This window comes from Xenopus laevis, chromosome 1S (assembly GCF_017654675.1).
Source record: "Xenopus laevis strain J_2021 chromosome 1S, Xenopus_laevis_v10.1, whole genome shotgun sequence".
Lineage (NCBI taxonomy): Eukaryota > Metazoa > Chordata > Amphibia > Anura > Pipidae > Xenopus > Xenopus laevis.
The window spans coordinates 109,670,334-109,684,872 of record NC_054372.1 but is presented as its reverse complement, the minus strand read 5'-3'; the positions used below and the strand labels follow the sequence as shown (position 1 = coordinate 109,684,872).

Here is a 14,539-nt window from a genome sequence, read left to right as displayed (position 1 = left end):
AAGAAAACAGTGTGCAAATAATGCCTACAAGGTCAACGTATACACTACTACAGCGGTGGATACGGATTACGTAAAATATATTATGGCTGCTTGAAAAAAGTCACTCCGGTGTTTTTTCTGGAGACGGTAATATTATGGATATTTAGACAGAATGTGAACAAGGTCACACAGCTAGATGGCGGGTTGAAGAAAACAGTGTGCAAATAATGCCTACAAGGTCAACGTATACACTACTACAGCGGTGGATACGGATTACGTAAAATATATGAATGCTGCTTGAAAAAAAGTAACTCAAGTGGTTTTTCTAGAGACGATAATATTATCAATATTTAGACAAAATGTGAACAAGCTCACACAGCTAGATGGCGGGTTGAAGAAAACACTGTGCAAATAATGCCTACAAGGTCAACGTATACACTACTACAGCGGTGGATACGGATTACGTAAAATATATTATGGCTGCTTGAAAAAAGTCACTCCGGTGTTTTTTCTGGAGACGGTAATATTATGGATATTTAGACAGAATGTGAACAAGGTCACACAGCTAGATGGCGGGTTGAAGAAAACAGTGTGCAAATAATGCCTACAGGGCAAATAATGCCTAAAAGGTCAACTTATACACTACTACAGCGGTAGTAAAATAAAAAAAAGTAAAATAAAAAAAAATGAATATTAAAAAAAAAAATTAAAGTTGGTGCTGCTGAACTACTAGGAGCAGCAGATTAGCACACCAGTCCCACTCCCCAACACTGCTAGACTAATAGCACTGGGCTCTTATAGTAGTAGTAGTAGTAGTAGTAAAACAACAAAAAAATAAATAAAAGCAGTCCTTACAAGGACTACTGTTATTGCAGCAGTCAGCAGATGAGATCAGAAGCAGGACAGCTGCCCACTGCAGCTACATACAGAGCACTGCAGTAGAAGGTAGATTACTAGCCAGCAAAGCTACCTAAGCTTAAATGTCCCTCAAACCCCTGCAGACTTCTGTCCCTCCAATAACAGAGCAGTATCAAAACGATTACTAGCCAGCAAACTTTCAACTGTCCCTGAAATCACTAACAGGCAGCAGCTCTCTCCCTACACTATCTCTTCAGCACACACAGGCAGAGTGAAAAAACGCTGCAGGGCTTCGGTTTTTATAGGGAAGGGGAGTGGTCCAGGGGAGAGCTTCCTGATTGGCTGCCATGTACCTGCTGGTCTGGGGTGAGAGGGCAAAAAAAAGCGCCAACAATGGCGAACCCAAAATGGCGAACGTCGCGCGACGTTCGCGAACTTCCGGCGAGCGCGAACACCCGATGTTCGCGCGAACAAGTTCGCCGGCGAACAGTTCGCGACATCTCTAGCAGGGAGTTTTGCATATCATAGAAGCAAATCCTTGCCTGGAAAAGTAGCTTTCTGCACTTTCAATTTTATGTTCTCTCCAAAAAAATGTACCTGGAAACACCCTGATTGACAGGCTGAGTATGAGACTTTTTTTTTGTATAGAACACCCATCAAATCAAGCAGTATACTTCCTCGAAATACATAATTACATAATTCTACATGTCAACTCACAAAAATTTCTATGGTCACAGCACTGGACTCCTGCTTTCTGTAACCTGCACCGCAGAGAACTGAACCTGGTTACAAGCCGAAAAGACAGAAGGTATTTACTTGTCTCGTGCCCTATACAAAGCACCGCCTTAATACCCAAATTCAGCATGAAAATAGAGACCCAGCTCTCCACAGAGCCAAGGAAGTCAGGAAATACTTGACCTTTTTTAATAAATCTGATCTTATTTTCGCACTAACACTGCCTGACAATCTTAATTTGGCTGCATTCATCAGGAGTACTTAGGCTGTGGAGTGCACTAAGAAACAGACATGCTGAAGAATGATTTTAGATGCACAGCAAACAGAGGACATAAAAAAGGTGACACAATGAAGAATAAATAAAATACATGGACTGGGTGTGGCAAAGAATGTGTACACAAATAAAAAAATTGAGGGATAGGAATACTTTATGGGAGAGAAGTAAAATTTTAAAAAAGCATGTAGGTAGTGATAATTAGTGATGGGAGAATCTGACCAGTTTTACTTTGCCGAAAACGCACAATTTCTTTTTTGACGCGCAACAATTTTATTTCACCCACTGGAGTATATGGTTGTCTTTTTCGTTGCAAAACCTGGGGGAAAATTACGCTCATTGCTAGTGGCAATTATGTTACGATTAAAGAGATAGTAGGTTGTGAATAAAAGCCAAGAAACAGATGGCAGGTTGTGAATAAAAGCCAAGAACCACTGTTATACCTCAATTTAGCATCTATTAGAGGTATCTTGTAAAAGCTGAAATTAATTCCTTACCAGGAAAAATGGTTAAGGAGCTGACTGATACCAAAAATGTTGATGTTTTAGTGCATTAAAACTGTATGATGCTAAAATTATTTCAACAGCAACCAGACTTCCTTCTGAAGCACTAACTGCTAACACCTCTAGAAAAAACATGAAAAGCATTGAATAAAAGTAGTAATATATTAATCTGGGAATTGCCTAATTTCCACCGACAGATATTTCTCAAACCTCAAGTTTCGGGAGAGGGAAATAATAAGAAGCGGATATCTTGATTGGCAAGGAATAGATAAATGTGTCCCAGTTTTGTAAGCCTAGTGCTTTAAATGATAAATTGTAGCAACTAGCAAAAAGAATAAGACTTTGTAAAAGCTGTAACGATACTATGAAAAGATTTCACAGATAAAGTAATGCTCTTTCCCTTCTTATGTATGGAAGACTGAAGTTGTGTGGCTGCTGTGAATCAGACATCCATTGACAGGTACACAGAGATATAACTGACACAGAAAAGATTTCAGGAAAGAACTTTTATAAAGACTAACATTCCAACTTTGGTGCAAACTACATCCTTTTTCCTGCTCAGAAGTACTAATGATCTGAAATGTATTCCAAGGGGGTTAATTAAGTTCAAATTTATCTCATTGTTTTCTGAAATATACTCTGACCAAATCCGCACAGGTTATTTCCCCTTATTTATCAATACATTTTCCTGAAAATCTCCAGTCCGGGAAAAAACCTTGCAAAAATCATTTCAAAATTTGAATCGTACAATTTTTTGGGATGTTTGCCCGAAAACCATGTAATCTTCAGATTTTTGCACGAAACCCAGCACAGATTAGGATATTTTTGGGACTACTCCCACTGACATAAACAACTTCAGCAGGTCTGAGATGCCGGATTTTCATATCCAGACTTTTTCCATCCTTGGGGGGTAGCATTAATCCTGAAAAAAATTTTCACTACAAATTTGGATTTTATAGTAAAAAAAAAAAAACTAAAATTTCAGATTTTTGCCATTCAAACTTTAATAAATAACCCCCCCCCCAAGTGTTTCTCTTTTAGTATAAATTATATCATAATTAGTATAAAGATGATTTACCTGATTGTCAGAGCGCATGTGCCAGCAACTGGGGGCAAATATTACGCATCCAAAATAATGTGAGTGACTAATTTGTCACCTGAAAACAACCCCACCCACAGAGCCATCTGGATAAGACTTTTGTAACAATTTCAAGATAAGCAAAAAAGTAGTTGTAACAATATAAGATAACAGGTCTCTTGGGAGAAGTTAGACTCACAGCTTAAAGGGCAATTCACCATTATTAGCAAAACTGTAATAACTGGGGGAAAAAACACAGAAATATGTTCAAACTTTCAGAGCCTGCCAAATTTTGTAAAACAAACATGGAAATTAGGGGGTGTGGCCCCAAAAATGGTCATGGTCAAAAAAAATGTGGCACGGCAAATTTTTTTGTCCCTCTTTTTTTTTTTTTTTAATAAATGTCTTTATTTGCACCAAACAAACATTACAGAATATCAAAATGAAACATGCCAATGCCCTCAGTAGTAGGGCAGGACAAAAAGTTAGGGGGTGGTCTGCACACATTTTTTTGACCACCCCAGCAAACAAGAACATACAGAATTTGCTCCCTTGTCCTTAACAATGAATAAAGTACAATACGAGCCTTCCCCGGACCCCTCCCCATCATTCCACCTCAGCCTGTCAGGGAAAAGGTTATCAGGGCTATCCCAGGTGTTTCCTTATAGTCGCAATGACCTTAAAGGGTCCCTCCCCACTAGCTCCTCAGACATGTAGCAAGTGGTAAGCCGAAACACGTAGGAGATTTCTAGTTGTCTGGTGGGGGTAGTGTTTGTACATATTTGGACCAAGTAGCAAAAAAGGTTGTTTGTCCCTCTTTTTATTTCCAAAATGTTGGGAGGTATGCCTATGAGGTACAGTTAGGTCCATAAATATTTGGACAGACAACTATTTTCTAATTTTGGTTCTGTACATTACCACAATGAATTTTAAATGAAACAACTCAGATGCAGTTGAACTGCAGTGTGCAGTTATATGCAGCAGTGTTAATGTTATTCTCTACAAGACCAGTTCCTGTGTGTGCCTGTGCTCTGGTTCACGGTATTACCCACATGCTTCAGAGTTTCCTGCAAAGCCAGTGTAAGGTTTGTGAACAGATTTAATTAGGGACAAGTCAATCCAGAGCCATAGATTATAGTGAATTGGATTAAATGTACCCAAGGAATAAATGACATTATAAACATATTATACGCCAGATCTGACAAATTTTAAACAATACAATTACATTTTACTAAACAAAGCTCCAATGGGGAAAAAAAAACAGATGATCTCACTTGCATTGGCATCAACATTGAAGTCTAGCTTTGTACAACCTTTCCATCTGTCTTCAGAGATTGCTGGGCCTGAGCCAGACTTGCCAGGTCACTGGGTGACACAAATCGTCTGTGCAAACCTAACCTAATGAAATGAATCAATTCAGAGAGCTTGGAAAAAAGCTTTTAGCTAATAATTTCTAAGGTACCAGTGTTTGACCCTTTTCACCTGGCATTTTTAAACAGTAAATAGAATATAGACAGGAAGAAATTGCAAAGATAAAGGTTGCTCTTTAAATAGAATGAGTTTGGTTAAACCTTATCTTTCAGAGTTTTATGATTATTGCCTGTATGAGCATATTCAATTAACATAGAATACATATAAAACACCAGAAATAATGTCATTACATTGGCAAACAACATGCATATGTTTATATACATACATGCATATAAAGAGTCTATTCTACAGTGTTGCGGAATAAGTTGGTGCTTTATAAATACATGTTAATCCTAAAAGCCAATTTAGTGTATCCCAACTAAAATCCTAATACTGTAAGTCAGAGAGAATTAGGTCCAAACCATTAACAACTTTAAATCAGTGTGATCCTGAATATATGAAAATTAAGAGAGAGACTATAGGGGTAATTATGAATGCAGGATAATTCAATTGTTTTGCATCTGAGCCAATGATCAGATAGACCTTGTATGGAGAGACCCACATATCATTGCACTGATGAGGTCCTCTCCCAAAGAGATTTTCTAACCTGCCCAATAGATATCTGGCTGTTTTTTTGTCAGATATTGGCAGGCCATCAGGAGGCCCCCGCACAGCAGGCCAATAAGCTGCACATTCCATCTGGAGTGGCCAAGTTAGTAGCTTTTATTGGCATGTGTAGGACCAGTTTAATATTTGGTCATTGAGACATTTCAATATTTGCATGAGAAAAAAAATCAGATAGCTAACATGTATTTTCTAAACTATTCAGTTGGGTCCCTATACATTGCAGTGCTAAACTGTGTCCTTCATGGCTGTCCTAACAGTTGACCATATTAAAAATGGTACATTGTAATAAGATACTTTGAGATTTATTTTCATAGCTATATATTTCATAGCATGATCGTTAAAGTTCTTGCGATAACATGGTTGTGGTTTGAAATTGGGTGTGTTTTAAAAACAAGGCATGGTCAACACTGGTTTCCATTATCAGCCCTCCACCATCTTACCAATAAAAATGTAGGCCATCGGTACAGAAGTTGGACAACACTGATCCAGATTAAATTCTCTATGAAAAGGTATGTATAGCTGTATTTGTAAAGCGCTGTTAAGAAGCCGCAGAGCTGTACAGTACATAAAAGTATGATAAAAGTATATAAGTGGAAGACAAATCACATAATAAATATACACACAATTCATATCAGGACAAAGAGCTTAAGTGCTATTTGGTAAAAGACACAGTGGGAAGGAGGTCCCTGCCCCGTAGAGCTTACAGTCTAAGTGGATGGGAGGGTAACATACAGGCACAAATTGGAGATAAAAAAGTGCAAACGGTAAGGCATAGTCAGTAGGCACAGGGCTAGGCTAATGTTCTAGTGCTCCAAAAGGTAGACTCTTTTTATTATTTTCTTGAAGAAATTGAGAGAGGATTCCTTACGGAGGTACCAGAAGGATCCTGGTAGCAGAGTTAAAGATTGATTGGAGGGGAGAGAGATGGGAGTCAGGAAGACCAGTTACTAGGAGATTGCAATAGTCTAAATGGGATAAGATAAGGGCATGGATTTGTGAAACAAACGGGTGTATCTTGGCTATATTGCAGAGGAAGAGGAGACAGGTTTTGGCAGTATTAGTAATATGATTAGAGAAGGAGAGTGAATGGTCAAAGATGAACCCCAAGCAGTCTGCTGAGTTAACCGGGTTAATGGTCATGCCATCAATAGTAATGGTGACGGAACAGAAAGGCTTGGTTTGGGTGGAAAGACCATAAGTTCAGTCTTGGCCGAATTGAGCTTGAGGTGGTGTTGGTCCATCCAAGAAGAGATAGCTACTAAGCAGTCTGCGATCTGGGTTTGAACGCCTTTGGTTAGTGAGGGGGTGTCTAAATATATCTGAATGTTATCGGCATACAGGTGGTATTTAAGGCCAAATGAAGATATAAGGTCTCCTAAAGACAGAGTGTACAAGAGGAACAAAAGAGGACAAAGTACAGAACCCTTAGACACCCCCACATTAAGATGAACAGGAGGAGAGGATTTATTTGCAAAAGTAACAGAGAAGGAGCGGTCAGAACGGTAGGAATAGAACCAGGCTACAGCTTGATCACGGATACCAAATGAATAGAGAACTTGCATTAGAACAGAATGGTTAACAGTATCAAAAGCAGAAGATAAGTCCAGGAGAATAAAAATGGAATAAGACCCTTTGGCCTTAGCAGTCTGGAGATCATTTGTAACTCTACATAAGAGATCTTACACATGGGCGGTTTTTGCTGTGCTCCCCTGCGTTCCGCTTTCTTCAGTTCAGCTACAGGGGAGTGCAGGAGCAAAAAACGCCCGTGTGTAAGAGCCCTTAGGCAGTCTCAGTGGAGTGTGCAGGTTAAAAGCCAGACTGCATAGGGTCAAGAAGATTATTGGTGCAGAGAAAGTTAGTACCTAAAAGGTGGCTATAGTTACCTCTCACACAGTGGCTTACACATGATATAACTGCTTTCTACATACACTGCTTAAAGGACAAGGAAAGTTAAACTAAAGAAGTAGGCTATAAATGTTGTAGATTTTGTTTTGGGCTTCTGTACCAGCTGAAGGCAACCGCAGCCCTTTAGCAGGAAAGATCTGTGCCTCCAAAGATGCCCCAGTAGCTCCCCATCTTTTCTGCTGATTCACTGCACATGCTCTGTGCTGCTGTGAGTTAGTGAGCTTAGGGACCAACTCAAAATATACAGCACACATAGAATATAAATGTCACAGTTTAAGACTGATTAGTAATTAATACAGATAATTACTACATGGCAGCACAGAAGCCAGTGCAACTAGCATCAACATTTAATATTCCGCCCCATAGCATCAGCTTTTATTACAGACTAACCTCATTTTCTGCTTCATAATTTGCAACAACCCCTAAGCATACAGTAGCTTCTCAACAGCTGCTCAGAGCCCACTGAGCATGTGAGTGTCGCAGACACTTTCCAAGATGGTGACCCCTGTGACAAGTTTAAAGTCCTGGATCATTGCTGCTATTGAGAAGCTGAAACTTTAGGCTGGTGCAATAAGTATATAAAACATGGCATTTTTAGGTCTATTCATTTTTTGGGTTTAGTTCTCCTTTAAAAAAATAAAAAAGATACTTAAAAGTATAGTAGGACATTCATTCAAATTTACAGATACCAGATACAGAAATACAGATACCAAAGAAATTAATGCCCAATAAATAGAGGCTCAAATTATCTCAGTAAACAAGGCACATTTACATATAATAAAAGTCTTAAACACACATCTTGCATATTTCCATGTAAGAATTAATTAAATACAAACAGACCTGGTGCAACACTCATTGCTGAGGCACTGTCAAAGGTTCATATGATGATAAGAAGGGCATTTAAAATCTGAATAACCATATGCTAGCAAATAATGAAAAAAAAATAGAAACATAGAGGTATGGTGCTAGTAAAGTTTTTTGTGCACTTCCTTCTCTTATGGCAAACAGTTCCATTATCAGAGACAAAAACTGGAGAACATCCTTGTCACTATTCAAATCTATCTGATCACTCGCAAACACCTAGTTAGGTGGACCATCCATGACTGCAAACAAATATTACTTGAAAAATGATCTGGTTTACAATTATACTTAGCAGCTTCCATAGCCCAGCGCAGGAATACAAACTCAGGTAAGCAAGATCAATATTGGCTAAGAGTGGGTCAATTAAATCTTCTTTCTTTTAGGTTAATTTATTCCCTATCCACAAGTGCTAAGCAGTGGTATAAAGCAGATCTCATTTATATTCAGGCTCAAGTAAACAGGGTTAGGGCTCTTACATACGGGAGTTTTTCCTGCACTCACCTGCGTTGCGCTTTCTTCTGTTCAGCCGCAGGGGAGAGCAGGAGTAGACGCACTCAATTATTGAGAAGGGGGCTGTACTAACACAGACAGCTGTAGGCGCCGAACGCAGGTGAAGTGAAATGCAACATGCTGCATCCCACATGCGTTTGGCGCTTACATGCGTCTGTGTGAGTACAGCCCCCTTCTCAATAATTGAGTGCGTCTCCTCCTGCTCTCCCCTGCAGCTGAATGGAAGAAAGCACAACATAGGAGAATGCCCATGTGTAAGAGCCCTTAGATAAAATCCCCATAAGATGCTTTACCTGTGTGCTCCCACATGAATTTGGTCACCTCTCTTTGCAGGTTTCAAGAAATTCTGGTGTTTATTGGAGCAAAAAGCTAATGTTTCGGCTAGCATTCTTAGCCTTTATCAAAGGGCTTGATACAAACAATCCACAACCATTTAACAGCCCCAGGGGCGGGAAAAGGAGGTGTAGTGACATCATAGTAGGGGGACCCCCTATCTCTAGATGGTCTATCTTCTAAATGCTAGGCTAAGGATATCCAGTCCTACTGGGATGATCAGTTCATGTAGATATCTCTCCTTTATTGGTTGACAAGTAAATTCTTAACATTGGTTTAACTGGTTGAATGTTTCCTGTTCCAATTTGGAATTATCTGATAAAACAAAACATGTTGCTGATGCGTTTATTTATTTTTTTCACCAGAATTGCAGGACTATGCAACCCAGTATTTTGTGAGGACAGAAAATAAATCAACCTAAAATTTTACTTAGCCGAGGGTACTACTGGTGCCTACTATATATGGCTCAAAAAAATATATTGAGGACTGAGTGCATCTGCATTGGTGTTATGAATTTATAGATGCAAGCACATTATTGGTAATTTACCTAAAAGTTAAGAATCCCTGGTTTATGTTGTATTTATTACAATCTACCTAAAAATTAAATAATTAAAATAACAATTACAGTTCAAATAAATACTCCAATTTGAAGACATGGGGTAGAGTCCCCTTAGGCAGAGGTACACCCTTAGTGTTTATGCATGAAGCACTTCTACTCAGGATTATGGTGGCACCTTACAAAGCCTTAATAAACAAACAAACAAAGCACGGTTGGCAGGGGCAAACCAGCTTCTTCCAGTCTGTCATAGGGAAGGCTAGAAGTACTGTGCTCATTGCAGCCTTTATCCTCTGCTGCTTCCCAACTTGCACTTTTTAATGGCGTGCAACTTAGAGGGTGGGAGTAGGTATGCCTCCTTAGACCTCTCATAAATACAGTGTTGTATTCATGGGGTGATCACAGTTCTCTGTGCTCTGAAACATTTCTGATTGCAGAAATGACCCTATGATCTCACATGCAGTGACATTAAATATATGTTATAGCACTCCCTGTCTGTTTCCAGAGATTGCAGGGATTAAGTCAGGCTCGTCAAGTCACTGACACAGACCCTGAGATTTGATCATCAAGGTACCTGGTAGAAGTAAAATCTTTCTGGTTCTATTTGCTTCCTAAATACATTCACACAGCTAACATATTTTATGAATTATTGAGAAATCCACACCTGGGGCTATATATAAAACAGGTTTGCTAAGTTATGCCATACTTTTGAGGGAAAATAACATTACCACCATCTTACTTTTCCCAGGTATCCCTCTTCAGACAACAGGGCTCATATTTAATGTATAACACAGTCTGCAAAGTGCAAAACAATGCCTTTAATCAGTCGTTTTGCACTTAGCATCCTGCGAGGTACAGTGTGCAAATAGACTCAGGTCTTTGCACTTTGTTTCTTATTAGTGGGGAGGGGGCGAGGGGATGGTTGTAGGTGGTGCTCTTCCACTACCTATCTAGCATGTCATTCTGTGGTGCAAGAGAGGGAGAAGCAGTAAGCACACACTGGGGCCAGTGGTGTAATGAAAGAGGAAGTAGACCATCAGCCTCAATCTTACCTACCTGGCCAGGGTGTTGTCCAATTTTTTTTTTTTTGCGGTGTCCTGGCACATTGTTACACCAATGATTAGGGCCCTGTCCTTTCCGCTGCACCTCCTAATACTGCAGTAAGCACATCATTTTTGAACCGGTGCTCAGTACAGGGAGTAGCAACCCCAGGGGCCCAAGTGCTGTGTAACTGAGCATTAAAGGAGAAGGAAAGCTACGGAGGCATTTTATTGCCAATAGATTAGCTGCAATAGTGCAAGCTAGAATGCTATATTTATTCTGTAAAATATTTTACCATACCTGAATAAAAAGCTCTAGAAACTCTCTGTTTGTTTAGAATAGGAGCTGCAGTATTAATGTGGTGTGACATCACTTCCTGCCTGAGTCTCTCCCTGCTCTGGGCTCAGATTACAGTAGAGAAGGGAGGGGTGGGGGGAGAGGAGCAAACTGAGCATGCTCTTGCCCAGGGCAATGAGGTTTAAGCTGAAGGCAGGAAGTCTGATACAGAAGCCCATGAGTACACAATAGAAGGACAGAAATGCTGTGTTTCTCTTGACAGAGGACTCAGAGCAGCATTACTTTGGGGGTTTACTTGTATATTTAGATGGACCTTTCTGATAAGGCTTACTTAGTTTTAACCTTTCCTTCTCCTTTAAGGGGTGGGCTCATGTGAACCCTGGGTTTCTTAGATGATCCCCTTAGACTGACACATACAGAGTAGAGTTAAATGTTTACATTTTACTCTACTGCACATGTGCAAGTCTAAAGGTGGCCATACACTGGCAGATTAAAGCTGCAATATCAGTCCTTTAGACCGATTCGGCATCTTATTTGCCAGTGTATGGAGGCTTCCTACGAGTCTGGCAAAGATATCGATCAGGGAGGTTTGATTTTTCTGGAGATCGAGGATCGCATTGGCTTGTTGATGCGATCCTCATCCTGTCGGCATCCAGTCTCTTCATTGTAATCCGATCGTTCAGCCCTAAGGCCAAACCTGATATTGCCTTGCCGCGGGCATATTGGGCAAAGATATGCTATTTTGGCAATCTCTCCAAACGAGCGGATCTTATAGTTTATTGCCACCTTATGTTTGCCCTAGGGATGCCTGGCAAATGTTAGAAATAGCAGTTGTGTGCTGCCTTATTTTTTCTAAAAGGAGCACCAGCTTTGGCGGGGGGGGGGGAATTGTCAATACAGTTTAATGGAAGGTGCGTAACATACTGACACCCCACCCTCCAGTCAATTAGTGTTTCATTATACTTTAATAACAATCAATTCGTGTTTCATTATACTTTAATAACAGCAGTTTTGTGAGAGCTATTTTGAACTCCTTTTGTACTTTTTAAATAACATGATAAGTTCTCCTTGGCTTGTATTTACCATTAAACAGAATAAGGGGATTCATTTACACATAGTTTGGGGTCCATCCATACTGCAGGAAAGCACACACAGGGGCATGTTTTCTATTGCAACCACAAGCATCCTTCTGCACAGATAAAGAGAAATACATTTTGTTTTATTTTTACCGTTCTGGCGCACATACAGGTATTTATCTAGAAGCTATGTTTAGCTACAGTTCCATGTTGAACACAAATTCATAGACACCACAGCAAAGGGACACCAAAGCATGATCTCAAGGATCTCTATATTTTAGCAGGCAGCTATTATCTGCCATTCTCTTTTGGTTAATTACAGCCTTACTGAGATAATTGTTTTTGCCTCACAAGGAAACTACTAACGACTTCGGAAACAAAGCGTTCTGAGTGCCATCCCGCCGACGAGAGACAGTTCAGGGAGATAAGTTGCCCTGAAGAAGAGGAGATTTGTCGCCGGGTGACTAACCCCCCGAATCTGAGCGTGTGCCCTGACCCATAGCATGTACAGTATACTGTGAGTTAAAGATGTAAGCTGATAATCAGCCTGAAAATCTGAAAACCGCAGTGCTGCAAACAGATTTACTATCCTATTTAGCTTGAAAAACTGTACAATACATGCAAATTTCAAATAATTAAATGCAGGTGTCAGTACTGACTAATTTATAGGCAGCCCTAAATACTAAAGCAGCTCACATTAATTTCTGAGTGACCTGGATCTCTGTGATAAGTGACCATACAGCTAATCACACAGACTATTATCCACTATATGTGACTCACATTTATCAACCATTCTATATGCATTTTGTAGAAAAAGCTTCACTGTTACAGATAAATGGATGTACAATGAAAAATCACAGCTGCAATCAATAAACAAAATACTTTGTGTGTAGGCGAAATGTAACACACAAGCACACAAACCTTTCTGATTTCTACTTTAGCAGTGCCCACCAAATTCAAACAGACCTGGAGAATGCCTGAATAAAAAGACTTGTTATAAAAGAAAAAAAAAAGGCAGCACTTATTGTCACGGCACTGTGGAAGGTTCACATGAGGATAAGCAGAACATTTCAAATCTGGATGGCTAGAATTTATAAACATGCAGGCAAATAAGCAAAAATAAACAGACACATCCTTCTATTTATTTATTTTGTGTTGCTTTTATGTTATAACAAATAATTTCATTATCAGATTATTATCAGTAGCAGAATGAACCTTTTAGCCTAGACAAAATTCAGACATATCAGGAACATTCGTAACCACATAAATTATATGGACTGTATAAATGGGGCTTTCCAAATTATTAATCTTAGTGACAATAATTGCCATGCAATTATATTTAGCACCTGCCATAGTTCCCAGTGTAGGAATACAACATTAACACCTTTGAGCCATAACAACTAATCAAGATCAATAACGAGTAAGGGTAGATAAATTCAATAAACTTAGTTTGACAATTTTATACTCAATTCACTACTCCTAAGTGGTTGTGTAAAACAGGGTTGGGGGTAGATGAAATATCCATAAGCTGCTTTACCTGTGTGCTCCCACAGCATCCCATACTGAGAGGATGGTTGCTTCCTTTTGTAGGTTATCAGTTCTTTTTATTCTGGAGAGTTTTCTCTTTTTTCAGTTGAGACTGGCAGATTCCCACGTGGTGGAGGGGGTAATATATAAAAAAGGGGGAAAAGAAAACTACATTTGCTAAAAGGAGACATATTGTGTCATCCTCATCTGCTAGTATGATATGACCTCTTCCTTAAAATGGTTAGTGCCCCAGAAAAAAAATTTTTTTAATTGCGTTTGGCCTTTTAAAAATGTTAATAATATAAGGGCTACAGAGAGATCTTTTCTGCTTGGTGTCTAGGCTGAAATGCAGACTGGGTGTATCCTTCCATTCTTTCCTAGGAAGTCCTCGTAACTGTGAGTGACAATCAGAACTCTGCAATAGCAGCCAAAGCACCACCCCCTGCCTCTCTGCTACCAGGCTGATCAAACCATCTCAGCTTGTGTCTGTCTGCTCACTGAGCTTTGCAAAACTCTACCTTTTCCTTAAAACTCTAAAATTATGCTGTGTCCCCATTATTATCTGTTCTCATTCCCAGAAAATATATTTAATGTGTAAAACACACTCCTATTGGACATGCCCTCTTCATGAATGGGGTATTTTGAATTTAGATTAACTTTTATATGATGCAGACAGTGATATGCTGATACACTTTGTAACTGAAATATTTTATTAGATGTGGCTGTGCACTCAATAATGGATCTACATTACTTCAAATTTGAAGTGGTATGTGAGGCCAGCTTGAATTGTCAATTACTTTCATTTAATTGCTAATGGACAATTAAATACTGCGAGGACTCATCTACAATCTATATGGGTCATTAGTTAGTTGCCATATTAAGACTCTCTGTTGCAATGGATTAAAACAATTCTTTTGTGATTGAATTTGGCCCCACTATTAGGGCTCTTACTGACGAGCGTTTTTAACT

General features: G+C 39.4%; 1 protein-coding gene across 1 annotated transcript in view; it reads right to left on the bottom strand.

The window, feature by feature from the left end:
- slc44a1.S (solute carrier family 44 (choline transporter), member 1 S homeolog) overlaps positions 1–14,128 on the bottom strand; it is a 60,421-nt gene extending 46,293 nt beyond the window's left edge. The window contains exon 1 of the mRNA XM_018243763.2: positions 13,581–14,128. Coding sequence (XP_018099252.1) covers positions 13,581–13,604 — 24 coding nt within the window. The 5' untranslated portion in view covers positions 13,605–14,128. The remainder of the gene's footprint in view (positions 1–13,580) is intronic.
- Between the last annotated feature and the right edge of the window lie 411 nt (positions 14,129–14,539).